Here is a 26,681-nt window from a genome sequence, read left to right as displayed (position 1 = left end):
CCCCAATACCTCAGTCCTGCATGTTGTCCTTTCCCTGGCCTCATCTGTTGACACGCCTTACAAGCATGCACTATGTTTTTTACAGTTGTCTGGTGCCGGGGAAATCGTAGGCGCGCAGTTTGAAAGAGCATCAGAGTCTTCTTTTTTCTCAGATGAGTAGACAAGTGCAAATGCTCACATAGTTGCCGTCCCAACTGAGCAGGGAGTATCAAGTAGCCGTCTGAGTCTCGGTACCATCCATCTTTACCTTTTTGAAGGTTGATGTGTTCTTGGATCCAAGCAAGGTCTGTGGATGAATACTCAGGGGTTGGGGGCAGAGTTCCCATACCTGGAGGTGGAAGTCCGATCGCCAACACAGGGGTGATGAAATCTTCATCAGCTACTTTTCGAGCTGCCAGGTCTGCGGCATGATTCCCTCATGCTGTGGGGCTGTCACCCTTTTGATGTCCAGGTACGTGTACTGTTGACACAGCCCGAGGCATCTGTACAGCCTCTAAAAGTCTACAGATTTCAGGCAAATTTTTAATTTTTTTTTTCTTTCAGCTGTCCAAAACCCCCGTTCTCGATATATCGGGCCCTGGATGTGTACCGTGCCAAAAGCATAGCGACTGTCAGTGAAAATAGTTATTTTTTTTCTTTTGGCTCTCTCTAATGCTTGAATCAGGGCAATTAACTCTGCCTTTTGTGCTGAGGTATCCGGGGGAAGGGCCTCTGCCCATATCGTCTGTCCAGAGTCATCTACTACTGCGGCTCCCACCCGTCTCTGTCCATCTTTCACATAACTGCTGCCATCTGTGAACCATTTAGCTCACTGTTATCCAGTGGAGTATCGGTTAAGTCCTTTCGTATTGCTGTTACCCCGGCCAGTATCTCATCACAATCATGGAGGGGGCTATTTTCCTCTGGATTGGGCAAAAGAGTGGCCGGATTTAGAGTGCAGGGCGTTTGGAAATGAATCCGTGGGGTGTCGAGTAGCAAGGCCTGGCGTCAAGCAGGCATTAGAAATCCATTTACCTGGGGGTTGCTTTAAAACTCTCTATGGCATGAGGAGTGTAGACCAAGAGTCTCTGTCCATAAGTCAGTTTATCAGCATCGTGGACTAAGAGCGCGGTGGCCGCGATGATACGGAGGCAAGGTGGCCATCCGGCTGCCACTGGGTCCAGTCTCTTGGAAAGGTAAGCTACAGGTCGCTTCCATAGTCTCCATCTCTGTGTTAGTACCCCTTTTCCTATCTCCCGCTTTTCATCTACAAATAATTGGACAGGCTTAGATGGATCAGGGAGGACAAGGGCAGGAGCTTCTAGCAAGGCTCGCCTGAGCTCTTAGAAGGCCTCTTTCATTGGCTCAGTCCATTTCCAGTCCTTGTTTTCTTTGGTCCCTTTATATAGGGGCCTGGCCTTTTTTACAAACCGCAATATCTATAACCGGCAATATCCCACAGTTCCCAGAAATTCTCTCACTTGTCTAGGGTTAGTCGGCTCAGGGATCTGGAGGATGGTTTCTTTCATAGCCTGTGTTAGCCACCTCTGGCCCTGCTTTATCTTATAACCGAGGTATGTAACCTCTCGCTTGGCAATCTGGGCCTTTTTGGCACTGGCCCTGTAACCTAAAGTCTCCAAGGTTTGGAGAAGGTCACCTGTTGCCTCTTGGCACTCTTTCTCTGTAGCCGCTGCCAGCATAAGGTCATCAACATATTGTAATAAAACAATGGTAGGGTGTTCAACCCGATACTCACGGAGGTCTTCATCCAGGGCCTCATTAAATAACGTGGGTGAGTTTTTGAAACCCTGTGGTAAGCGAGTCCATGTCAGCTGCACAGGGGTCTGACCACCATCTTCCTGCCATTCGAAGGCAAAGATCTCTTGGCTTGCGGGGGCAAGAGGCAAACTGAAACAGGCATCTTTTAAATCTGAAACAGTATACCAAATGTAGTTTGAAGGCAAGTTGCTTAGCAATGTATAAGGGTTAGGAACCGTAGGATGAATATCACTCACCCGTTTGTTGACTTCTTGTAGATCTTGAACCGGTCTAAAATCAGTTCCCCCAGGCTTTTTCACAGGCAACAGGGGAGTGTTCCATGGGGACTGGCACCTTTTCAGGACCCCAGCGTCTATGAGGCGTTGTATATGAGGAGTAATTCTTTGTCGAGCCTCTTGACTCATGGGATACTGCTGTACCCTCACCGGGGAAGCATTGGCTTTCAGTTCCACAATGATAGGGGGCCTCTGTTTGGCCAGTCCCATTCCTGCTGTTTCAGCCCAGGCCTGAGGGTGTCTTTGAACCCATGGTTGTACTTTGGGGCTTATTGTTGCTGGGGCCTCTGGCAAGTAGAGTCTGTATTCATCTTTTAATGCCAGAGACAGGACCTGAAGAGGATGCCCGGTCCCATCTAGAACCAACACTTGTCCATGGTCGAAATGAATTTGGGCATTCACTTTAGACAGTAAATCCCTTCCCAACAAGGGCGCTGGACACTCAGGTATCACCATAAAAGAATGGGTTACCTGGTGGGCCCCCAAGTTCACGTGCTGTTTTGTAGTCCATCCGTATCGTTTAGTCTCGGTTGCTCCCTGCACCCAGCTACTTTTCTTAGACATGGGTCCATCTTTTTGGTTTAAGACTGAGTATTGGGCTCCCGTGTCCACCATGAAGCCAACAGGTTTCCCCTCCACATTTATGTTACCCAGGACTCGGGGAGGGGCTTCGAGCCCTGACCCCCCTAGTCGCTATCCTCACCCGCGTAGAGGATATGACTGTCTGGAGAGGGAGTCTCGTTCTTGGGGTTCTTGGGCCCCTCTTTTAGATTTTTTTGGGGGCATTTATCTTTCTAATGTCCAAACTCTTTACAAAACGCACATTGGTTTTTCTCAAGCTTACGCCTTGTCGTTTTTTCTTCAGTTTTTGAGTCCAATTTTTTCCCTTTTTGGAACCTGTTTTTGTTTTCAGCCCCAGCAAAAAAATATCTGGGCCAGCTCTTTTTGATTTTTACGGTTTTCTTCAGCTCTAAATTCTCTTTCTTCTCTTCTAATGCGGTCCTCTCTCTCTTCTGGGGTCTCTCTATGATTAAAAACTCTTTCAGCTGCCCTCACTAGATCTTGCAAGGATTGTTCACTTAACCTCTCTATCTTTTGTAACTTTCTTTTAATATCAGGGGCTGCTTGATTTACAAATCCTAACATAACTGCCGCTCGTGACTCATCTGCCTGTGGGTCCATAGGGGTATACTGTCTACAAGCTTCCATTATCCTTTCAAGGAAGGCTGCTGGGCTCTTATTTGGCTCCTGCCTCACTGAATTTATTTTGGCCAAATTAGTTGGCTTCCTGGTGGCCGCTCTAAGGCCAGCCATAAGAGTCTGGCGGTACACTCGGAGATGCTCCCTACCTTCAGCGCGTTCGAAGTCCCAGTTGGGTCATACCAAGAGGAACCCCTCCTCAATGAGGTTAGGCTGTATTGTGGGCCTCCCATCCACCCCTGGCACATTCTTCCGAGCTTCTGACAGGATCTGCTCGCTCTCCTCTGTAGTGAAAAGCACCTGTAACAGTTGCTGACAATCATCCCAAGTGGGATTGTGAGCAAAAAGGATAGATTCTAAAAGATCAATAAGACCCTGCGGTTTTTCAGAGAAGGCAGGAGTCTGGGTTTTCAAATTGTACAAATCACTAGTGGAGAAGGGCCAGTACTGATATGTCCGCTCTCCACCCTCTCTGGCTCGCCCCGCCCGGACCGGAAATGCGTGAATGGCGGAGGAGGGGACTTCTGGGTCTTCTTTTTCCGCTATGCTGGCCATTTCCCTTGTTATTCCCCCAGTTCCCTGGGCGGGGCCCCCTTCTCTGGGAGGAGCTGAAGGCTCGGTTCTCCTCCTGGCTTCTCCTGATGAAACCTGTGGAACCTGTGGAAGCAAGGGCAGATGTGGATCCGCACACGGAGGTGGGAACAATTTGGTCTCCAGATCTATCAGATTAGGATACAGAGAAGATTCCTGGAAGACCGGCTTTGGTCGATTCTCGTCCTTTTTTCCTTCTTTTTCTTCGGAAGCCTTCATGACTAGCACCTGTGGGCTTGGCGAGGTTGGAGTTGGGAAAGAGGGACAGGGAGCTTTAGGAGATTTAGAAGGAGCGAGAACAAAGGGTTTAAGCCATTCTGGCAGGTTTCTCACTAGATCCTGCCAGACCAGAATGTAGGGAGTCTGATCTGGGTGCCCGGCAGGACTAGGAGTAAGCACCCTCTCTTTAACTGCCTGGATAATTTGGGGGTTGAAGGTTCCCTCTTGTGGCCATCCGACGTCAAAGGTGTGCCACTCGGCGGAACAGAAAATCACCAGTTTGCTCTTCTTCACCAGTAACGAAAGATTCTGAGCTCTAGACTTGAAATCAGAAGTGGTTAATCATAAGAGATAAAGGAGTAGAAGTTGTTTGTCCCATGATCACAGAAAAGTACACTGGGAGCCAACCGAGCACACAAAGAGCAATGCAGACACCACAAATAGACAAACAGATAACAAACGCAAGGTGGCCACCGACAATGCACTCAATCTTACCTGCAGGATGTTCACAGAGCCAGCCGCCTCCCCGGCACAATACCGGGCCTTGGCCTTACGCTGGACCTAATCCAGTAACCAGAGCCAGCCGCCTGCCCAGCACAATACCGGGCTTCGGCCTTACGCCGGACTTGCCTCTGCACTTTACACCCCGATGCCTCCCCAGTACTATACTGGACCCCGGACTTAATCTGGGCTTCTGCAATGTTAGCACCGGTGCTCAGAGCTCTTATCTCCTAACGAGGTTACTCCCTTCTACCAGGAGAGTTGTCCTCCCCGGTGGGACGGAGATCCCGGACGAGCCCCCAAATGTTATGCACCGAGCCTGTATCTCCGAACCGACCGAGAGAGCAAGTCCACCACAGTAATGCAAAGGCAAGAAGGGAGTTTATTTCTAGCGCGCTAGGGCCCAAGTCTCTTCCAGCACAGTGTAGCTGGCGTTACATGATTGGCCAGGCAGGATGAGCGGATGTCCTGTCTCTTTCTGGTAAACATGACTCAGGTCCTAGAGCCCGTCGTTTGGTCCCTAACAGTGACAAAGATGCTACCCGGCTGGTTGCTGTGGCTCATCTCTCTTGCTCTTGCCACCCGCCTTCCTAGGTGTGTCTCTGGGAGGGTAGGGAGCCTCAGATTCCTGGGCACAGAGAGGCTTCCAGGGCTGGGCTGCTAGTTGGGTTGGGTCCCTTTTTACTGGGTGCTGACCCCTCCATCCAGGCATCTTCTCTGTGGGGCAGGGAGTGGCAGGCCCGGCAGGGCAGAGAGGAAAGAGCATGTGCCCTGGCAGCTCGCTGTTAGTGACGCTGGGCCTGCCTGTTGTAGGACTCCTATTCTAAGCAGGGTGGGCAGGCACTGTGCCTCCTGGGCTGCCCAGATTACCAGGTTGGGGGTGGGAGATACTGGACTCTCTCTTTTGTAAGAAAGTGGTAGGGCCCTAAGATGTGCTGGTGCTGTGCAGTCCTCTCAGCGCCTTTCTGAGTTCCGCTTTGGTTGCCTCTCCTGGTATTTCTGGAGTTCGTAGGTGTGCTTCCTGACGTGGCGGGGGGAGGTGCGGTGTAGGAGAAACAAGTCTTTGCCATCTTGTTGGGACCAGAAGTCCCTCATGACATCTTTAAATGTGATATTTACAATTGTGTCATGGTCTGTATGTGGGTTGGAAAAGAATGTCCAAACGAGACAGAATGAGAGGAGAATAGAGTTTATTAGAACAGGAACAGCAGGTCGGCTTAAGGGAGAGCATATGATTTTCCTGGGTTGGTAGCCAGTTTTAATAGCCTCAAGACAAAGAAAATTCCTGCTAGAAGGGTGGCATTAGGTGATTGGTTAGGGTGGGTATTTTTACCTAATAAGGGGTCAGGTAGCTGACCAGTTTAGATCAGGAGGGCTCATGACAATGGTTGCTTATGGGGCTCTCTGAATTCCAGAGATGACCTTGGTATGAGGCTCCACAAATTGTAATAAAGTTCAGTGACACAATATTAAATATTGCTCTCTTTTTTTTTGGCAGTTCAACTTTCTGAATTGCTTTGCCTCACTTTTCTACATTGCCTTTGTCTTGAGGGATATGAAGCTTTTGCGTCAGGTGAGTGTGAAAAACAGGTGTCAATTTTTTTTATTTGCAAGGTGCTTTCCTATAGTATAGTAATGTAATGGTCTTCCCATTATTATCTTGAGAAAATTATTAAATTTTGTGTATTTCTAAGCCCAGTTCTAAAAAAAAAAAAACACAAACCATTAGCAATTGCACTAGGTATTGTACTCAACTGGAAAGAAATTAGTTGAAGCTAACCAAAATGCAAAATTAATCATTTAGGGCACTAAAATCAAATATATAGTTCATACCAAAGTTTGTAAAAGCAACTTTAACAGCAAAAAATGAATTCATCAATTGAACTTTTGTGTGCTCAGGGTGGGGCTGATTGGTATAATGGTCTTACACTTTTCATTTTTAAACTAGTAAGTTGTTAAACTTGCAGACCAGCAGATGCTATGCAGTGTTGTCACATTTCTGAGATATTTATGAAAGTCTGACATATTTTGTTGTGTTACCATTTCTGGATCTCATAATCATAGTGAAGTATAAACTATTGCTTTCTAAATTCTCTCTTTCTTTTTAATACTTGAGCCACCTACCAGTAATGGCTATTCTTTTCTGGTTTTGATATACTGTGATTGTTAATGTCTCAAAGTTTAGGCTTTATATGAGAGCTTGGGATCATTTTTCAAGAAATTAAAAAATTTGTATAACAGAAAGTTAAAAAGATTTTGTAGTTACAGTTCTAAAAGCTGACATAAAAGTAAAATACTGTGTTCCTAGTAACTAAACTAGATACAATGCTACTTTTACAAATTATTTTTTAAAATAATACATTTGAAATCAATAGGTTAGACATACATACCTCTCCAGTCCCACCATTAGTGTGTTAGTGAGATATGGCCCCTCATTTCTTATACTTTTGAGAGTCTCCTTTATTTAACAGGGGATGAGGGGCAGGGAAGAACTCTTTGAAACAAAGAATTTTAATATCAGCAAAGGTGGTTTGTGATGGAAACCCTGATGCCTACCTGGGAAGAGTGGAAATTGACACAATACCTCTGGAAACTACTTGAGTAACTTTCCTAAGAACCTTATTCCATTCCTAGTAAGTCATCAAAGGTGGGATGAAGATTCATGCACATAGGTGAGGAGTAGCACTTACAACAGTGGCAGTTGAAAATAGTACTTATATTCAACCACAGTGCATGGGCTTGCAAAAAAGAATTATTCATGACATGGGAAAGTGCTCACAGGATAGTGAGAAAAGAAATCTACAAAGCTGTATACATACAGATGTTTCTACTTTTGTTTTTACATATCATTAGGAAGAAATACTTAAGTAAGATGTTAGCAGTAGTTCTGACATGGTTGTTAAGTTAAGGCTGACTTTTTTTCTGTTTTTAAGTTTTTATACAGTGAGGGAGCATATATTAATTTTGTAGTAAGTTCTGACTAAACTTTCAAAGTTGGTGACATCATTTAGACTCATATGAGATTGTAAAAAACACAATTTCAGTTTAATTTGTTGTCCTCCCAAATCATAACCAGTTTTCTATTATAATCTTATTTGTATTATACTCTTTTTGTATTTTAGTCTGTCTTGTGAAGAACCAGTAAATTAGAAACATCATTCTAACACTTAGCTCCTAATTTTTTTTTATACCTAGCTTTTCTGATACTAGTTTTTATAACATAGTAATACATTATTTGTTAGATTCCTTTTTTTTTTTTAACTGCATAATTGTACTCATGCTTTGGTTTTGTTAAGTCAGATTGCCAAATATCATTTATGTGCTTCTCTTTAGAGCTTGGCTACTCTCCTGATTACCTCCCAGATCCTTAACCAAATTGTAGAGTCTCTTCTTCCTTATTGGCTCCAAAAGAAGCACCATGTGCGGGTAAAGAAGAAGGTGGAAGCTTTAAAGGCAGACATTGATGCTACATTATATGAACAGGTCGTTCTGGAAAAGGAAATGGGAACTTACTTGGTAAGTTTGGATATTGCCTAATTAAACATTGAAAGTGAATAATAATAGTCATGTGCAGACTGTATACGACAAATATGTACATATTCATCATCTCAGGTATGACTGCTTTCCAGCCAGTTTCCTTACCATGAAGTACTTTACAGTTAAAAAGGAACAGTGTGTCAAGATGCTGCTGTCTTGAGCCTGGAGTTTATGCCTAACACCCAAAGGATGAGTCCCATGAATTGTGAGACTGCTCTGCTGAGGGTGGCGGGGCTGTTTCAGAGACGGCAGAGCAGGGGAGAGGCGAGACGGCCGTGGAGCCATTGTGTGCTCTGTACACTTTATACTCAAAAAAATGGAAGCCCATCGCTAACAATGGAAGGGCACTTTTCTCAAGTTAATAATAGGTAGATAAAGCTCTGTGTTGTTAATCACTTGGTGCCTAAATCAGAAATAGGATTCAAGATTTTTCTATTCAGAGTCTTTGTGTTATTCAGCATGGGTTCTCTGATGTGAAGTAAAGGAAGCAGTGTACTAATTTCCCTCACAGGCGATGGGTCTATGAGTGAACGCTGGGCTTAAATGTCTCTCTCCGTAGTAACTTAACTTGCTGACAGGGTCCTGCGTTATCTGACCATTCTTCCCTCCTCATCTCCTGTAAGTTCCTCCTTCACTCTTTTCACAAGATCAGCACGAGTTATTACTGTTCTAACTCTCTCCATTTATTTGGGAATGGGGTTGTGCTTTGGGGATGCATTTGTTCTGGATCGCTGTTTGCTATGCACTCATCCTTACCTCCAGGAACATTGTTTGCTCACTGAAGCCAGTGAGCTTAGAATGGTATTTTCTGTAAATTCATCCTGAGTGCTACATTATGAATCTAAAACAGTGTTGCCAAGCTTTGGGGAAAAGGAGTTTGACTGAGACTAAAGCATTATTCCAAAGAGTAATACTTGCTTACTCACTGTAGAAAGCTTGGAAAGTGAGAGACAGAGTATAAGGAAAAAGAAATTCTCCATAATGTCTCTACCAGAGGCCATCCACTGGGGTCTGCTGACCCAGTTCTTCCAGGAACAGGACCAGGGCTCTGTACCCCCTCAGATCTCACTGAGCACTGCTGTCCCAGTCCTGGGAGCGGCTCATATCCAACCGCATAGCTGTGTGTGGCTGAGTTTTCATGGTGAGTATTCCAACTGGAATACTGTATTGACACACAGCAAATGAGAGATGCCTTCTCATGAGCTAGGCATCAAAAATGTGTGTCAAAGATGTAAGTGAGTACCATCCTCCACACTCAACATTTTTGTATTTTGGAAAATGTAATTATTTTTCAAACAATATTTTATTTATGTTAATATGCTTTTTATTTTTGAAGTGAGTCAATGAGAAATATTTTTTCAGTTCTGCTTTTTAATTTCTAACACAGTAAATAATGCTAGGTGTAATAACTTTTAGGAAGAAAAAGTCCTTGATATCATCAGTGATTTGAAAGAGTTTAGGGCTTTGGAGACCTGAAGGTTTGGAAACTGCTAGAGTAATCCCCACACCTTTTTGGTTTTTAGAGCGTCAATTTTTGTGAAGCCAGTTTGTCCCGTTGTTTCCCCCTGAGATTCAGGTTCAGCAGTTCTGGAGGTGGGCCTCCACTATACCCCATCAGGAGGCGTCGACGGGGCAGTGGGGGAAAGGGGTTGCTCCATGTATAGGGCTGCCTTGTTAGATCACATGACTGATCGAGTGACAGACAGTTTGCAAAGCCTCTTTTTTGCTTAGGTTCTTTTTCGCTTTGTGTTGAATAGATTATCTGTGATAGATACTGAGACTACTGTGTTCCCTATAAATGATAGGTCTTTAAAAATAATTTCTAATTGTTGGTGGCATACAGGAATGCTCATTGGTTTTTATATCTTTTATCCAGAAACTTTGCAGAATTCTATTATTTCCAACTTTTAAAAATTTTATTGGATTTTTGTATGTAGACAGTTACTTCAGCTACAAATAAAAAAATGGACATTTTCTTTTTTAATTTTAAATTTATTAATTTTAATTGAATAATTGCTTTACAGTATTGTGTTGGTTTCTGCTGAACAGCAACATGATTCAGTCATAGGCATACATATGTCCCCTGATATTTTCTTTTTCAATTTTAACTTTATTAAGTGTGGTTGATTCACAGTGTTAATCTCTGCTGTACATCAAAGTAATTCAGTTATTTTGTTGTTGTTATTTAGTTGCTAAGTTGTGTCTGACTCTTCGAGACTCCGTAATCTGCAGCATGCCAGGCTTCTCTATCCTTCATTATCTGCCAGAGTTTGCTCAAACGCATATTTGTTGATTTGGTGATGCCATCCAACCATTTTGTCTTCTTTTGTCCCCTTCTCCTCCTGCCTTCATTCTTTCCCAGCATCAAAGTCTTTTCCAACCAGTCAGCTCTTCACATCAAGTGGCCAAAGTATTGAAGTTTTAGCTTTAGCTTCAGTCCTTCCAGTCCTTCATATATATATGAAAAGGAATACATATATATACATGGTTTATCTAACGTGGTTTGTTACAGGATATTGAATACGTTTACTTGGACTTTGTTGTTTCTCCATCCTATATATAATAATATGGCTTGTGTCTGCTGATTCCAAACTCTTAACCCTCCTCCCTTCACTAATGGCTATTTTCTTTCTTCCTTCAGTCCTTAAACTTTTTATTATTTGACTCACTAATATGTTCAATACAATTTGGACACAAACAGTTATAACAGGAATCTTTATCTTGTTCCTGATTATTTTTTTTCCCCTGACCATTAAGTATTATGTTTGTTCCATGTTTTAGGCAGTAACTTTATCAGTTTAAGAAGTTTTTTCTCTTCCATATTTGAGAAGAATTTTTATCATGAATAATGTTGACTTTTATCAAAAAATATTTTTTTGCTTCTGTTGCAATCATCTTACCTCCTTTAATTTGTATTTTCATAAGTTTCTACCATGTTTGCATTTAAGTGATTAGCTTCACTTGCTCAGTATTCCACATTGTGATGTTGAATATGCTAATATTCGTTAGGGTTTGTGCCATTTGCTAGCAATTTTCCTTTCTCAGTCACTGGGATAGGGTCTCCATGTTATTTATTGTGCAAACTCTGTTGCTAACAGAGAGCCTGGCATTCAGCAGGCACTCAGTTCAATGTTGAATAAAGGACAGCTTCCGGAAAAGAGCGGCTCAGCCCCTGCTGTGTGCTGCCTGTTGCCTTCACCCTGTACTTTCTTTCCTTCTCACGTACTCTGGGTGGGAAACTCTGAGACGTGATGTTTCTCCAGGGACAGTGTGAGGGGCTGGTGGGATGGATCCCCTGGAACCTGAAACTTGGTTTTCATACATGTAATAAATTAGATATGTAAAATTACTATGTCACAGATATACCATAGCATTATAAATAATTGCTTTGTTCTTAAAGTTTGTGAATAGGTCCTCAGAATCATCTTAGCAAGTTGTTCTTTTGCTAACTTGCAGCTGTTAAGAGTAGCATGTATCTTGGTTAGTGTATTTTTTTAACATCTGATTGTTTACTTTGTTAAATTTGCTTTTTTTTTTTTTTTTTGCTTCTTGCTGAAAGATATGTCCCTGGTCTGCTGAACTGACTGAACCAAAAGTACTCAGAAGTGTCAAAGTACTGATAGTGTTACCATGTAACTACTACCACTGCAAAGCCTGTTGTGAGATGGAAATGCAGAATGTGGGGCGTGTTGCTCTGTGGGGAAGGGGCTCCCTGGGTTCTGGATGCTAGAAAGGCCAGATGATGTTTATGTGACTTGTGGAGGCTGCCCTGTGGTGCATCGGAGAGAAAGTGTCATCGACACATCCCTGCAGAGCCTCAACCTTTTATTTTACGAACTGAAACAACACAATTTTGAAAGCCAAGCGTAGGCCATCAGGATTTCTTAAGAACGAATTGTGGTAACAATGGCTTGATTGCTGAGATTTTCACTCTTTCCCAACGCTTGATTTCTTCACTCTTCAGAGAAATAAATCGATGCTATATTGCTGGGTGTATTTAAAAATCACATCTCAATGCTGCAACAGAACATAAGGACATTCTTTCTAGAGCCAAATGCAACCAAAGAGTTGTTTATAAACTGTTCAGCACTGAATCCCCAGCTGAGTGTCAACCTGCCAGCTCTCAAAACACATGCGGTTGGCATTACTCTTTGGCAAGGCTTGCAGACAGTCAGTGAAACTCACTCAAAATCCCTGGGTTCATTTTTCATCCAAATATCCAGAACATCTGGAAGAAGCACTTTCTGCTATCCCCAGTACTCTATAATTCCCCAGTAATTTTGTTTGGGTATTTATTTCATATTTTAGTAAAATAAAAAATAGACTGACTAGAAGTAGAATCTGACTTCTACTAAAGCTCTCATCTATTGAATCTGGCATGTGTATCTTGGTGAAAGACTGTGTGAAATACAGTAATAATACTTAAAATTTGAATTTATAGTGATTGTTTCATGTTGCTTTAAAATACTGCAGTGAATGTTTTTCTTAAACTGCCATGTTTGCATGTGCACTGAACGATCATGAGAGTGAGAAGGCTGGAAGCTGGCATGGATGGTTCCCTCACCCCATCACTGCACCATGTCGAGCCCTGCTTGGCCCCTCTGGGGTAACTGTGTGAGCAGCAGGCCTCTGGGTCCTGTGGAGGAGTGGTGATGTTGCTCAGGTGATAAGTCAGAGTCACCAGTGTCCAGGCATCCCACTTCAATGCAGGTGCCTATTTCCAGTTGTTAAAGATCACTCGCCTCTCGCAAGAATCCCTTAGAGGAAATGGAGTAGCCATCATAGTCAACAGAAAAGTCCGAAATGCAGAACTTGGATATAATCTCAAAAACGACAGAATGGTGTCTGTTCGTTTCCAAGGCAAAACCATTCAATATCACGGTAATCCAAGTCTATGCCCTGACTAGTAATGCTGAAGAAGCTGAAGTTGAACAGTTCTATGTAGACTTATTGGAGAAGGAAATGACAACCCACTCCAGTATTCTTGCCTAGAGAATCCCAGGGATGGGGAAGCCTGGTGGGCTGCCATCTATGGGGTTGCACAGAGTCAGACATGACTGAAGCAACTTAGCAGCAGCAGCAGCATGTAGACTCACAAGACCTTTTAGAATTAACACACAAAAAAGATGTCCTTTTCATGATAGGGGACTGGAATGCAAAAGTAGGAAGTCAAGAAACACCTGGAGTAACAGACAAATTTGGCCTTGGAGTATGGAATGAAGCAGGGCAAAGGCTAATCGAGTTTTGACAAGAGAACACATTGGTCATAGCAAATACCCTCTTCAAACAGCATAAGAGAAGACTGTACACATGGACATCACCAGGTGGCCAATACCAAAATCAGATTGATTATATTCTTTGCAGCCAAAGATGGAGAAGCTCTTTCCAGTCAGCAAAAACAAGACCGGGAGCTGACTGTTGCTCAGATCATGAACTCCTTATTGCCAAATTCAGACTTAAATTGAAGAAAGTGGGGAAAACCACTAGATCATTCAGGTATGACCTAAATCAAATCCCTTATGATTATACAGTGGAAGTGGGAAATAGATTTAAGAGACTAGATCTGATAGACAGAATACCTGATGAACTAAGGAGACAGGGATCAAGACCATCCCCAAGAAAAAGAAATGCAAAAAAGCAAAATGACTGTCTGAAGAGACCTTATAAAAATAGCTGTGAAAAGAAGAGAAGCAAAAAACAAAGGAGAAAAGGAAAGATATACCCATTTGAATGCAGAGTTCCAAAGAATAGCAAGGAGAGATAAGAAAGCCTTCCTCAGTGATCAGTGCAAAGAAATAGAGGAAAACAATAGAATGGGAAAGACTAGAGATCTCTTTAAGAAAATTAGAGATACCAAGGGAACATTTCATTGAAGATGGGCTCAATAAAGGACAGAAATGGTATGGACCTAACCGAAGCAGAAGATATTAAGAAGAGGTGGCAAGAATACACAGAAGAACTATACAAAAAAGATCTTCATGACCCAGACCTAGAAACAGACATCCTGGAATGTGAAGTCAAGTGGGCCTTAATAAGCATCACTACAAACAAAGCTAGTGTAGGTGATGGAATTCCAGTTGAGCTATTTCAAATCCTAAAAGATGATGCTGTGAAAGTGTTTCACTCAGTATGCCAGCAAACATGGAAAACTCAGCAGTGGCCACAGGACTGGAAATGGTCAGTTTTCATTTCAATCCCAAAGAAAGACAATGCCAAAGAAATGTTCAAACTACTGCACAATTGCACTCATCTCACATGCTAATAAAGCTCAAAATTCTCCAAGTCAGGCTTTGACAATATGTGAACCATTAATTTCCAGATGTTCAAGCTGGTTTTAGAAAAGGCAGAGGAACCAGAGATCAAATTTCCAACATCTGATGGATCATCAAAAAAGCAAGAGAGTTCCAGAAAAACATCTGCTTTATTGACTATGCCAAAGCCTTTGACTGTGTGGATCACAACAAACTGTGGAAAATTCTGAAAGAGATGGGAATACCAGACCACCTGAGCTGCCTCCTGAGAAATCTGTATGCAGGTCAAGTCTGATGTTAAAAAGTTCAATTAACATCTGTGGGGGAGGACCTTTAGCACCCGAAGACTCAGTGAGGTTAAATGGGGAGAATTCTTTTGAGTGGAGTCTTCTAGAGCCAGGCCAGATAATGAGTGGAGTCTTCTAGAGCCAGGCCAGATAATGCTTTCCTTTCGGATGAGACTTTCAAAGATCTGCAGCCACATTCTCCTCCCTTTGGTATGGAAATGCATGCTATTCTTATTTTTTGAAGCTGCTACAGAACTGGGGTGCAGAAGGTGAGACTCAAAATCAAGCTGTTATTCTTGACTAAATGTTTCCATAATTGATACAAGCCTTTGGTTAATTTCCAGAATACTAACAGTGAATTTTGACAAATTTTATAGTTAGTTTCTGTTTGCTTTTATGGAGAGGAAAACTTTTGGATGTTCTTACTTTGCCATTTTCGCTGGCATCACCACCGTCAAGTTTTTAATGGAAGTTCAGGGGCAGAGATTTGCCCCTGATGTGAAGGGACCATCATGTAAGATTTCTAATAGTGATACGGGATCATTTCTTTTTACTTGCTGCTGCTGCTAAGTCGCTTCAGTCATGTCCGACTCTATGTGACCCCATAGATGGCAGCCCACCAGGCTCCCCCGTCCTTGGGATTCTCCAGGCAAGAATACTGGAGTGGGTCGCCATGTCCTTCTCCAGTGCATGAAAGTGAAAGTGAAGTCGCTCAGTCGTGTCTGACTGTTAGCAACCCCGTGGACTGCAGCCCACCAGGCTCCTCCGCCCATGGGATTTTCCAGGCAGGAGTACTGGAGTGGGGTTCCATTGCCTTCTTTTTACTTGGTCAGGAGCAAATGCTTTAGCTTTGCTGTTGTTTATATTAGGAAAAAAATGTAATATTTCAGTGATTTGATGTGATATGAGCAGCAAAATCATTTTTTATTTTTTATTTCAGGGACTTTAAGATAAAATGGTCTTTGAATTTAAATTCTGTTGTTGAGAAGAAGGAATTGGGAGAAACTCTTAAGATTTTTGTTATTGCTGTTCTTAGAGGCTCCTGCCTTGAACAGTATTGCGAAAGACTGCTCTTATTAAGTGATATTAAAACAATGCCTGTTTTCTTCTTGTTTACATTTTCAGGGCACCTTTGATGATTACTTGGAATTATTCCTGCAGTTCGGTTATGTGAGCCTTTTCTCCTGTGTTTACCCACTGGCAGCTGCCTTCGCTGTGCTAAATAATCTCACTGAAGTTAATTCAGATGCCTTAAAAATGTGCAGAGTCTTCAAACGTCCATTCTCAGAACCCTCAGCCAGTATTGGTGTATGGCAGGTAATTATTTGAGAAAAAATTATTTTAAAAAAAATTAAAAAATGAAGCATTGTGATTTTAAATAAAAGCTCTATGGAGAGTTTTGGAAAAATACTGTGCAATAATAGAATCTAATCCATGTTATGGAACTTTCTACTCAACAATAATAGAATATACTTTCTTTTCAAGTGTTTATAGAACTTGCAACAATATGTACCATCTCCTGGGGCATAAAACAAACTTAAAAATTTTTAAGAATTGACCTTATACATAATGTGCTCTCTGACCGTGGTGGAACCAAATTGAAAATCAGTAACAGAAAGATCTTAGGGAAATCACCAAACACTTAAAAACTAAACAACACATTTGTAAATAATCATGAGTGAAAGAGCAAGTGTGAAGTGTGAGAATTGTCTCTTTTTTCTTATTAGTCTTGTTAAAGGTGTGACAATTGTATTGATCTTTTCCAAGGAGCAACTCTTTGTTTCATTGATCTTCTCTGTTATTTTACTGCTTTCAATTTCATTGATTTGTACTCTTATCTTTATTATTTCCTTCTTTCTGATTCTTTTGTGTTTATTTTCTTCTTGTTTCTAGTTTCTTGAGTAGGAGCTTAGACTATTGATTTGAGATTTTTCCTCTTTGCTGGTATATGCCTTTAGTTCTACAAATTTCTTTGTTAGCACTGCTTTACTTGTATCCCCAAAAGTTTGATATGCTGTTTTCGCTTTCAATCAGTTCTTTGTATCTTTTGGCTACGTATCATCGTAAATGAAATAGACCAGTTTCTCCAAAAGTACAAACTACCACAACTCACTCAATGTGAAATAGGTAATTTGAGTATCCTCAGAATTACAAGGAAATTGAATATGCTATTAAAAATTCCCCAAAAAAGAAATATCCTGGCCTAAATGGTTTTACTGGCAGATTCTAACATTTAAAGGGAAATTAACATCAATTTTACATAATTTGTCCCAGAAAACAGAGGAGGAAGGAATATTTTCCAGTTCATTCTATGAATTTAGTGTCAGTATGGTACTAAATCAGGACAGAGTATAAAAGAAGATAACAAACTAATATCTGTTGTGAATAAATACACGGAACAGCTTTCAGTTTCGTGTAGTCATTCAGTCGTGTCCAACTGTTTGCAACCGCATGGAGTGCAGCATGCCAGGCTTCCCTGTCCATCACCAACTCCAGGAGCCTACTCAAACTCCTGTCCATCGTGTCGGTGATGCCATCCAACCATCTCATCCTCCGTTGTCCCCTTCTCTTCCCGCCCTCAATCTTTCCCAGCATCGGTGTTTTCTAGTGAGTCAGTTCTTTGCATCAGGTGGCCGAGGTATTGGAGTTTCAGCTTCAGCATCAGTCCTTCCAGTGAATATTCAAGACTGATTTCCTTTAGGATAGACTGGTTGAATCTCCTTGAAGTCCAAGGGACTCTCAAGAGTCTTCTCCAACACCACAGTTCAGAAGCATCAATTTTCTGCTCTCAGCTTTCTTTATACTCCAATTCTCACATCCATACGTGACTACTGAAAAAACCATAGCTTTGACTAGACAGACCTTTGTTGGCAAAGTAATGTCTCTGCTTTTTAATATGTTATCTAGATTGATCATAACTTTTCTTCCAAGGAGAAGTGTCTTTTAATTTCATGGCTGCAGTCACTATCTGCAGTGATTTTGGAGCCAAAAAAATAAAGTTTCTCGCTGTTTCCATTGTTTCCCCATCTATTTGCCATGAAGTGATGGGACTGGATGCCTTGATCTTAATTTTCTGAATGTTGAGTTTTAAGCCAAGTTTCTCTCTTCTTTCACTTTCATCAAGAGGCTCTTTAGTTCTTCACTTTCTGCCATAAGGGTGGTATCATCTGCGTATCTGAGGTTATTGATATTTCTGGCAATTTTGATTCCAGCTTGTGCTTCATCCAGCCCAGCATTTCACATGATGTACTCTGCACATAAGTTAAATAAGCAGGGTGACAATATGCAGCCTTGATGTACTCCTTTCCCAATTTGGAACCAGTCTGTTGTTCCATGTTCAGTTCTAACTGTTGCTTCTTGACCTGCATACAGATTTCTCAGGAGGCAGGTCAAGGTGGTATGGTATTCCCATCTCTTTAAGAACAGCTTAATAATATCTTAGCTAATAAGATTTAGCAGTATATGAGGAGAATTATGTACCATGACAAGTGGAATTTTGTCCAGGGATGCAAGCTCTGGTTCAGTATTCAAAATCAACCAGTGTAGTCTACCGTACTAATATTCCAAAGAAGAAAAAAAATCTCATGATTGTATCAGTCAGTATATATAAAGCATTTGGCAACATCCAATACTCATTCATTTTTGAAACTCTCAGAAACATAGGAATAGAAGGATATTGCTTCAACTTGATAAGGAACATCTATTTCAAAAAGCTTAAAGCTAACAACCATACTTGTTAGTGAAAGATTGAATGGTTTCTAAGATTAGGAACAATGCAAGAATGTCCACTGTCCCTACTCTTATTGAATATTGTTCTAGAAATTCTAACTAGCCTCCTCAGGCCAATTATGTCTCCAGTTTACCCACCCACTGACCACACGTACATGAGGAAGCCCAGTCAAGGTCAGCTAGACCAAAAATATTGCCTAGGTAAGCATAGTCTAAGTTGTCTACCTGCAGAATAATGAAATGATTATTGTTTTTAAGTTACAGAGTTTGAGATGATTTGTTACACAGCAATATCTAACTAATATAGGAAGACTCAATATCCTAAATGTATCGATTCTCCTTTAATTTACAAATAAAGTAATCTACAAATTAGCTTATAAATGTAGCACTATCCCCATGGAAGTTCTTCTTTTAATTAGATAAACTTACTGTCAAGTTCACAGGGGAAAAGAAATGAAGTAGAATAGCAGGAAAACTCTAAGGAAGGTCAGGGGCACGCCTTCCTACGTATTAAAATGTGTTACATAACCTCAGTTGTTAAAGTAGAGTGGTGCTGCTGCATTATTCAGACAGATCAGTGGAACAAAATAGAAAGTCCAGAAATTCAGTATGTGATACAGGTTAAAATCTGTTAAATGGAGAAAATCATCGACTATCTACTGATAGTATTGGGGTAATTAAATCTCCAAATGAGGGGGTAAGGGAGTTTGTGCTTCAAAAGTTAAGAGGGAAAAAAAGGCAAGACACAGAAGGAGAGAAGATATTCACAACACATACGTCTACCAGAGAACTTGTGTTCAGATTATGTGAAGGACTCCTGCAACTCAGTAATAAGACAATTAAATAAAAACATGTACAAGATTTGAAGAAATGCTTCACCAAAGAATGTATGTAAATGATCAATGAGCTCAAGGAAAGATTTAGAATTAGCTACCGGGGAAATGCACAAGAAAACCACAGTGAGATCGCACTATATACCTGTTTTAAAATGAAGACTACAGCTTTCTTATCCATTCATCTGCTGACGGACATCTAGGTTGCTTCCATTTCCTGGATATTATAAACAGTGCTGCGATGATCATTGGGGTACACATGTCTCTTTCAATTCTAGTTTCCTCGGTGTGTATGCTTGCAAAACTAAATTGTAATTTGTAAAAAAAAAATAGTTCAACATATACCTACCATACCCCAGCACCTCTGTTCTTAGAAATCCAGGGGAAAGAACATATCCTTGCAAAGACTATACAGGAGTGTCCATAGTAACTTTATTCAGAATAGTTCAAGACTGGAAACAACCCAATTTGCCAAATAACCCACTAGCTAAATGGGTAAAAAAATCATGATATAGTCATACAATGGAGCAGTACTCAGCAATAAAAAGAATAAAGTACTGATAACATATAATATGGATCAACCTCAAAATCATGTTGAATGAAAGGAGGAGACATAAAAGCATATATACTGTGTGAATCTATATAAAATTCTGAAACAACAAACTAATATATAGCGACGAAAAAATAGATCAAAGTTTGCTTGGTGCCAGGTATAAAGAGAAGGGTGGAGTGCAAAGCACTATGAGGAATCTTTGGGGGAAAATGGAAATATCCTGTTTGTGATGGTGGTTTCCCAGGTGAGTATAGCTTAATAAAGTGTACGTCATAAATAAGTGAAATTTATTGTATGTAAATTATAACTCATGATAAGTGATATTTTAAAATAAAAGTTTAGATAGAAATGTATTAAAAATGCAGGAAGCCAGACACTGTCCTGTGCTGCCGATGGGAAGGTGAACTGGTCAACCCTGAGTTCAGCTTGGTACTGTCAGAATAACGAACACAGTGGCACCTTTGGCTCAACTATTCCACTTTCAGGAATTTATCCTACTTCCACACTTCTTAAAGGATGTGTTTGCAAGGTTTCTAATTATAGCATTGTTTGTAATAATAACCAAGAAGGAAATGATTAAATAAACCTTGGTACATTCATGCGATAAAATACTTAAGCAGTTGTGACTTCAGGCTTAAGTTGTGACTTAAGAATGATGATCTCTGTGTCCTGACACGAAATAACTTACACAGCATTTTAAGTGACCAAAGCAAGGGACTTGACAATGTGTATTATGCTGAGAGGAGAATAAGAAAGTATTTGTGCAAGTTTGGTTTTATTTGTTTGCAAACAAAGTGTCTGGAAAGTTATATAAGAAATTAATAATAGTGGTTATCCTGTGGAAAGAACAGAAACTGACAAGGGGGAGAAAGGGGACAAGGAGACTCTTCCCTGTACACTGGTAACATTTGATTTTTGACTGAATTTATAATAATTAAATAAATAGATATTTAAAGCTATTTTAAGAGAAGGTAAAGTCCTATGTAGATTTGTTATAAAGAAAACTGTCAAAAAACAATAAGATTACACAAAGGATTTTTTAAAATACAAGATGGTAGATAATCTTCATGGGACAAGATTTCATTAAGTTGAGCTTCAGTCATGTTTTGCTTCTATATTTCTAGTGGTAATTGCATTTCTTAGAATTAGTAAGTTCTGAAGTAGTGATCACCAAGTGCTGTGCACACAAAAAAGAAAGAACAGTGGTCACAATGTTTCCCCGGTCCACACTCAGTAATGTGTACTGGTCTCCTCGTGGGACCCTGGATCACAGAGGTCTTAGTAGGTCTCAGTGGGGCCTGGTATCTGTGTTTTTCTAAAGTTCTACAGGTGATTTGGTAAATGCCACTAGAAAGGAATCATTGTAACTGGTGCCTTGGGTATGGCTGAACCAGATGTGATGTGTGGTCTGTTAAGTAGGACAGTTTTACAAAATGAATTCTATTTAAAGTCATCTTTGTTTTTGAATGTAAAACATCCCCTCTGATTGCACTACTTTAGTTTCCCTTCAGATATGCATAGAGTCAAGTAACTTTAATAGTGTATTTTTCTTGGATGTGTTCCAAATTCAGGTCCCTGGCCACCTCCAGCTGGAAAGATAGAACATATTGTTTGGGATATTCAAGCCTAAAGTATCTGGAATACCTTCTAACAGTATGTCTTTTTTGACCTAAAGAAAATCATGGCATTATAGAGAAAAGTTTTGCATGTTGTTGGAATGTTTAGAACTAAGGAAAGACTTTTTCTTTGACTTTAAACAATATGAAAAAGAAGGAGGAAACACGGACACAGTCATTGTGGTTTTTGGGCTTCTCAGGTGGTAAAGAATCTGCCTGCCAATGCAGGAGGCGTGGGTTTGATCCCTGGGCCAGGAAGATCCCCTGGAGAAGGGAATGGCAACCGTCTTCAGTATTCTTGCCAGGAAAATTTCCATAGGCAGAGAAACCTGGCATGCTACAGTCGACGGGGTCTCAAAGCGTCGGACACGACTGAGCACACACGCAATTGTGATTTTTCATTTCACATTTTTTTTCTTTCAGTTGGCTTTTGAAACAATGAGTGTTATATCTGTGGTCACCAACTGTGCTCTGATTGGAATGTCACCACAAGTGAATGCACTCTTCTCAGAGTCAAAAACAGACCTCATTTTGATCGTAGTAGCCGTGGAGGTAAGTGAACATTTAAGTCTATTTTAAATAGTCTCTACGTCAGATGCCTATGTTTTTCTAAGGAAGTGGTGTCTCTGCCTGTCACTGATGGGCAGTTCAGTGACTTGCACTAACTAGTTAGAAGGCAAAGCAGTTCAGGTAATGGGAACACATGAGGATCCAGGCTGTGCATTCCTGGTTGTTGTCTACGTACAAAATAGTCACCATGGTACAAACAGGACTGTTACTGTTCCATCCATTTTGCTGGTGTGTCTAGTGCTAAGGAGATAAATCCTATTTGAAACAGAATTCTGTGGACTTATTATTTTGGTTTTTTTTTTTAGTCAGTTTTAGGGAATCTGTAACTTCTACTTTCTTGAGCGAATAAATCCTAAGAAATACTTTTTGATCATGACTTGTTTAAAGTCTCATTTGCAGCAGGTATGGGATTCATCGTAAAACACTCTAAAACTCCAAGATGTAAAGAATAGGAAGACTCACAGTATCACATACAAAGTATAAGTTGGCTGTCTGTGTATTTCTTTGATATTTAACTTGTTTATCATATTTCTGAATACAGATTACTGTACATCTTGAAAATGAAACTCTAATCAATAACAAATCGACGAATTTGCAGGAATTTTCTTGTTGTGATTATAGTTGTCAAGGATACTGTGATCTTTCATTTTTAGACACTAAAAAAAATAGAATCGTAGTTAAAAGTTTGTCAAAGCAGAACTTAGTAGGGTCACAGAGCGGTGATTCAGGACTTAGGGCTAACCCTAAGAAATGAAATTATGAACTTGTATGTTTCTGGGAGTAGAAGAAAGAGATTCTGCTTTGTTCTGTTGGTTCTTTTAGCATGTTTGATAGGAATCTGTGTTCATGATAGAAGTTGTGTGTAGAGTATGCATTTCGGAGAAGGATTTTAGACAGCAGCAAGTAGGAAGAGAAAGAAAATGTTTTGCAGATAAAAGTAAGCCTGTTGTGAATTTTGTTGGCTGAACAGGATTTTGGAGAGCTATTTGCAAGGTGACTTACCACCTGTGGCAGTGAAAGAACAAGACAGAGGTCCCTCAGACAGGATGGCCAAACGACCAGGCTCACAGTGCATCTTCTTGATTTAAGACATGGCCCTTAACTCTGCAGATCTTGGAGGTTGTCTTTGTCAGCACGTCTGGAGCTCATTAGGTGCTTTCAGCTTTGGGGCTGGCTTTCACTTAAAAATCATGAGACTCACAAGGAACTGACCAGAATACCAGGTAGTTAATTTGCCATAAGGAGACTTTTCCAATGCTTATAACAGTCCATGTTCAAGTAGAAGTGGAGCTGGTTATTAGATAGTTTCTTAGTGAATTTAGTGGCAGAGAAAGAGGAGTGTAATAGTCTTAAGAGATGCAGAAAACCTAAAAGTCATTCCCTCCCTCTGTCTGAGCCGAGTCACAGTGTCCCGCATCAGCTTCTAAGCAGTGATGGATGATTTCAGCACTTCCCACTTCTTGATTTTGCCGTCACTTTTTCTAGACTCCTGGCTGGCCCAGTCTTCCTATATATTCCCGTTCATTAGGCCAGTGTTTTCTTTTGTATCCGTGATCTCTTAATCAGATAGCAGGAACTGATCTCTTAATCAGTTTTAACAGGAACTTTGTTGTTGTCCTGAGGTTCTAACCCTTATGCCTCCTCTTAACCATTTTAGTCTCTTCCTGTAGTATTCAAGCAACTATTTTACTGTCATTATCTAAGTTGGTTCTTTAGAGTACAACAGAAATAAAAGCCTCGATTAAAAACTCTTGTGAGGGAAAACCTTGTTTTCTATAGGAAACTTATTATTCTTTAATTGTGACTTTAATTTTTACTTTGTTACATTTTTAAGCCTTTTATTTTGAAATAATTATAATTCAAAGGAAGCTGGAAAGATAGTACAGAGGGCCCATGCACCCTTCACCCAGTTCGTCCCAATGGTTACAACTTACATAACTGTAACATGATTTCAAAACGGAGACCTTGACACTGGTATAGTGTGTGTGTGTGGTTGTCATTTTATAACATGTATTGATTCATTAAACCCCTACAGTCAAGATATGTGCATTTCCGTCATCACAAAGGTTTCCCTCCTCCTACTCCCTTATAGTCACACTGGTATTCTGGTCCCTCAGCTCACCTCTGTGAGCATCAGTGGTCATGAATCTCTTCTCCATCTCTATAATTTTCTCATTTTGAGAATGTTATAATATAACATTATATGTTATGTTATATGAATGGCAACCTATAGTCTGTAAACTTTTCTTTGGTAACTTGTTATTAGTAAATTGTGTCTCCCCCAAAAGTCTGTTGAATTCCTGACCCCCAGCACCTCAGAATGTGACCTGATTTGGAAATGGAGTTGCTACAGCTCTAAGTAGTTCCAGTGCGGTCGTATTGGAGTAGAGGAGACCCTTATCCAGTATGACCATTGTCCTGACAAGAAGAGAAGAGACACAGAAACCCAGGGGAGGGTGCTCTGTGATGAGGGAGACAGAGATGGAAGTGCTTTAGCTCCAGGCCACAGAACCCCAAGGACTGCCACCAACCGCCAGAACCCAGGCAGCACCAAGGGAGGAGTCTACCATCCAGGTTTCAGAGGGAGCAGGGCCCCTGAAGCCATGACTTCAGACTCCTAGTCTCCAGACTGTGAGACAATACATTTCTGTTGTTCAGACCACCTGGTTCCTGATACTTTGTCGTGGCAGGCCTGGAAAACTGTTGTAACCTTTCTGTTTGGAGAACTTCCTTTAACCAGTGCTAGCACCAAATTCTCTTAGCTTTTCTTTATCTGATCACTTTTTTCCCCCCTCTTTGATTCCTGAAGGATAGTTTCATAAGGTATGGAATTTGTGGATTACAATTCTTTTCTTTCAGCTACTTGCAAAATATTCTGGCACTTCTTCTCCAAGGTTTAGGTGAGGAATCTGTTTTCATTCAGACTGATGGTAGCTACTGTTGCACTTCTCCTCTGGTTGCTTTCAAAGTTTTTTCTTTACTTTTAGTTTCCCCAAATTGAGTTATAATGGGTCTTGGTGTGGAGTGATTGATTTGTTTGGGGTTTACTTCACTTCTTAGATCTTTAGGCTTATTCTTTCACCAAATTTGGGAAAATTTCAGACCTTGTTTCTTCAGATACTCTCTCTTCATTCTTTTCTCCATCTGGGATTCTGATGATCTGAATGTTGTTTGTTTGTTTGTTTTTTGTATTTTCCTACAGATTGCTAAGGTTATGTTCAGCTGCTTCTTTTCATATTCCTCAAGTTCACTGATTCTTTCCTATGTCATTTCCACTACTGTTGACCCCATCCACTGAGTTTTTTAAAGTTTCTGTGATTACATTTTTCAGTTCTAAAAGTTCCATTTAGTTCTGTGTTGTAATTGTAACATCTGAGTTTTGTTCGTTTTGCTGAGATTTTCCGTTTTTCCATTTGTTCCAAGAGGATTTGTACTTGATTGTTGAAACTTTTTTTTACAATGACTTATATTCACTCAGGCTGCTCTAACAAAATTCTGTAGACTGGCTGGCCTAAATAAGACGTGTATTTCTCACAGCTTTGAAGTCTGGAAGTCCACAATCAAGGTGCTGGCAGATTTTGTGCTTGTAAGGGCCTTCTTGGCTTGTTGAGAGCTGCCTTCTTACTCTCTGGTGTCTTTTTTTTTTTTTTTTTTAAGGTCACTAATCCCATCATGGGGTTGCACCTTCAGGACCTCATCTCAACCCTCCTGTGCACCACTGGCTTCATGAGAACAGAATGATGTCTGCTTTTCTATCTCAGAAAATAGGCTACTCCCTAGATGAGTGACTAAGACACTATAGGGATCCAGTTCAGTGTTTAGATGACTGTTGAATTAATGGGGTTTTTTAAAGGAAGCTGGGAATTTCATTGTTTATTTAAAAAGGGAAAATGGGTATTTTGGGATAAATTTATTTTCGGTATTAGTTATATATCTGTATTTGTTAATGTATAACATTTTCTGAGTCCTGCCTGTACAACACATAAGGATGGCCAGTGCTCATCCTTTTCACTCCTTAATTAAATTACACTCGGTACTGAGCGTGGCTTCCCAGGTGCCACTAGTGGTAAAGAACCTGCCTGCCAATGCAGGAGATGTAAGAGATGTGGGTTCGATCAGGAAGATCCCCTGGAGGAGGAAGTAGCAACCCACTCCAGTATTCTTGCCTGGGAAATCCCATGGACAGAAGAGCCTGGTGGGCTATAGTCCACAGGATCACAAACAGTTGGACACATCTGAGCAGCTAACTCTGCTCTATGTATATTTCACTGAATCTGGTGCTAAGAGAAGACTAAGCCATCTTTTTATTTTTGTCTTCAGGGATTCTGCTCCTTCTGTTTTGTCTTTTTTCATTGAAATATAGTTGATTTACAGTGTTGTGAAGAATTCTGCTTCTTAATGTAGTCAAGAAGAAATGGATATCTAAAACCACTCTGTACACACCCACAGATATCTTTAGTTTAGTACATTTACCAGAGATGCAGCTGGGCAGGAGAAGGACATGCTAAGTAAATGGTCTGTGGGGCAGAAACCCATGAATTTCATTCAAAGACAGCAGACCCTTTCCTGTCTGTATCTTTTTTTCCTGTGGTGAGCTCTTGGGGCCTCTGTAGCCTGTTTTGAAAAGTCCTGGATGTCACTTCATTCTGATTTCCCAGAGCAGTTTGAAAAGCACCTTCCTCCATGCTGGTGGAGACATCTGACTCAGAATTCTGACCCTATTTTAATCTACTCTGAGGATGTCAGTTAGGTGTTCCTGAT

The 26,681-nt window shown here is 40.8% G+C and overlaps 1 protein-coding gene across 1 annotated transcript in view; it reads left to right on the top strand.

Annotated features, from left to right (window-relative positions):
* The window catches only part of ANO10 (anoctamin 10), a 219,882-nt gene that overhangs the window by 37,328 nt on the left and 155,873 nt on the right, over positions 1-26,681 (top strand). The window contains exons 8-11 of the mRNA XM_068982198.1: positions 6,043-6,117; positions 7,878-8,060; positions 15,745-15,936; positions 21,774-21,902. Coding sequence (XP_068838299.1) covers positions 6,043-6,117; positions 7,878-8,060; positions 15,745-15,936; positions 21,774-21,902 — 579 coding nt within the window. The remainder of the gene's footprint in view (positions 1-6,042; positions 6,118-7,877; positions 8,061-15,744; positions 15,937-21,773; positions 21,903-26,681) is intronic.

Source organism: Capricornis sumatraensis, chromosome 10, assembly GCF_032405125.1.
Source record: "Capricornis sumatraensis isolate serow.1 chromosome 10, serow.2, whole genome shotgun sequence".
In the NCBI taxonomy this organism is placed as follows: domain Eukaryota; kingdom Metazoa; phylum Chordata; class Mammalia; order Artiodactyla; family Bovidae; genus Capricornis; species Capricornis sumatraensis.
This window is presented reverse-complemented; position numbering and strand designations above follow the sequence as displayed.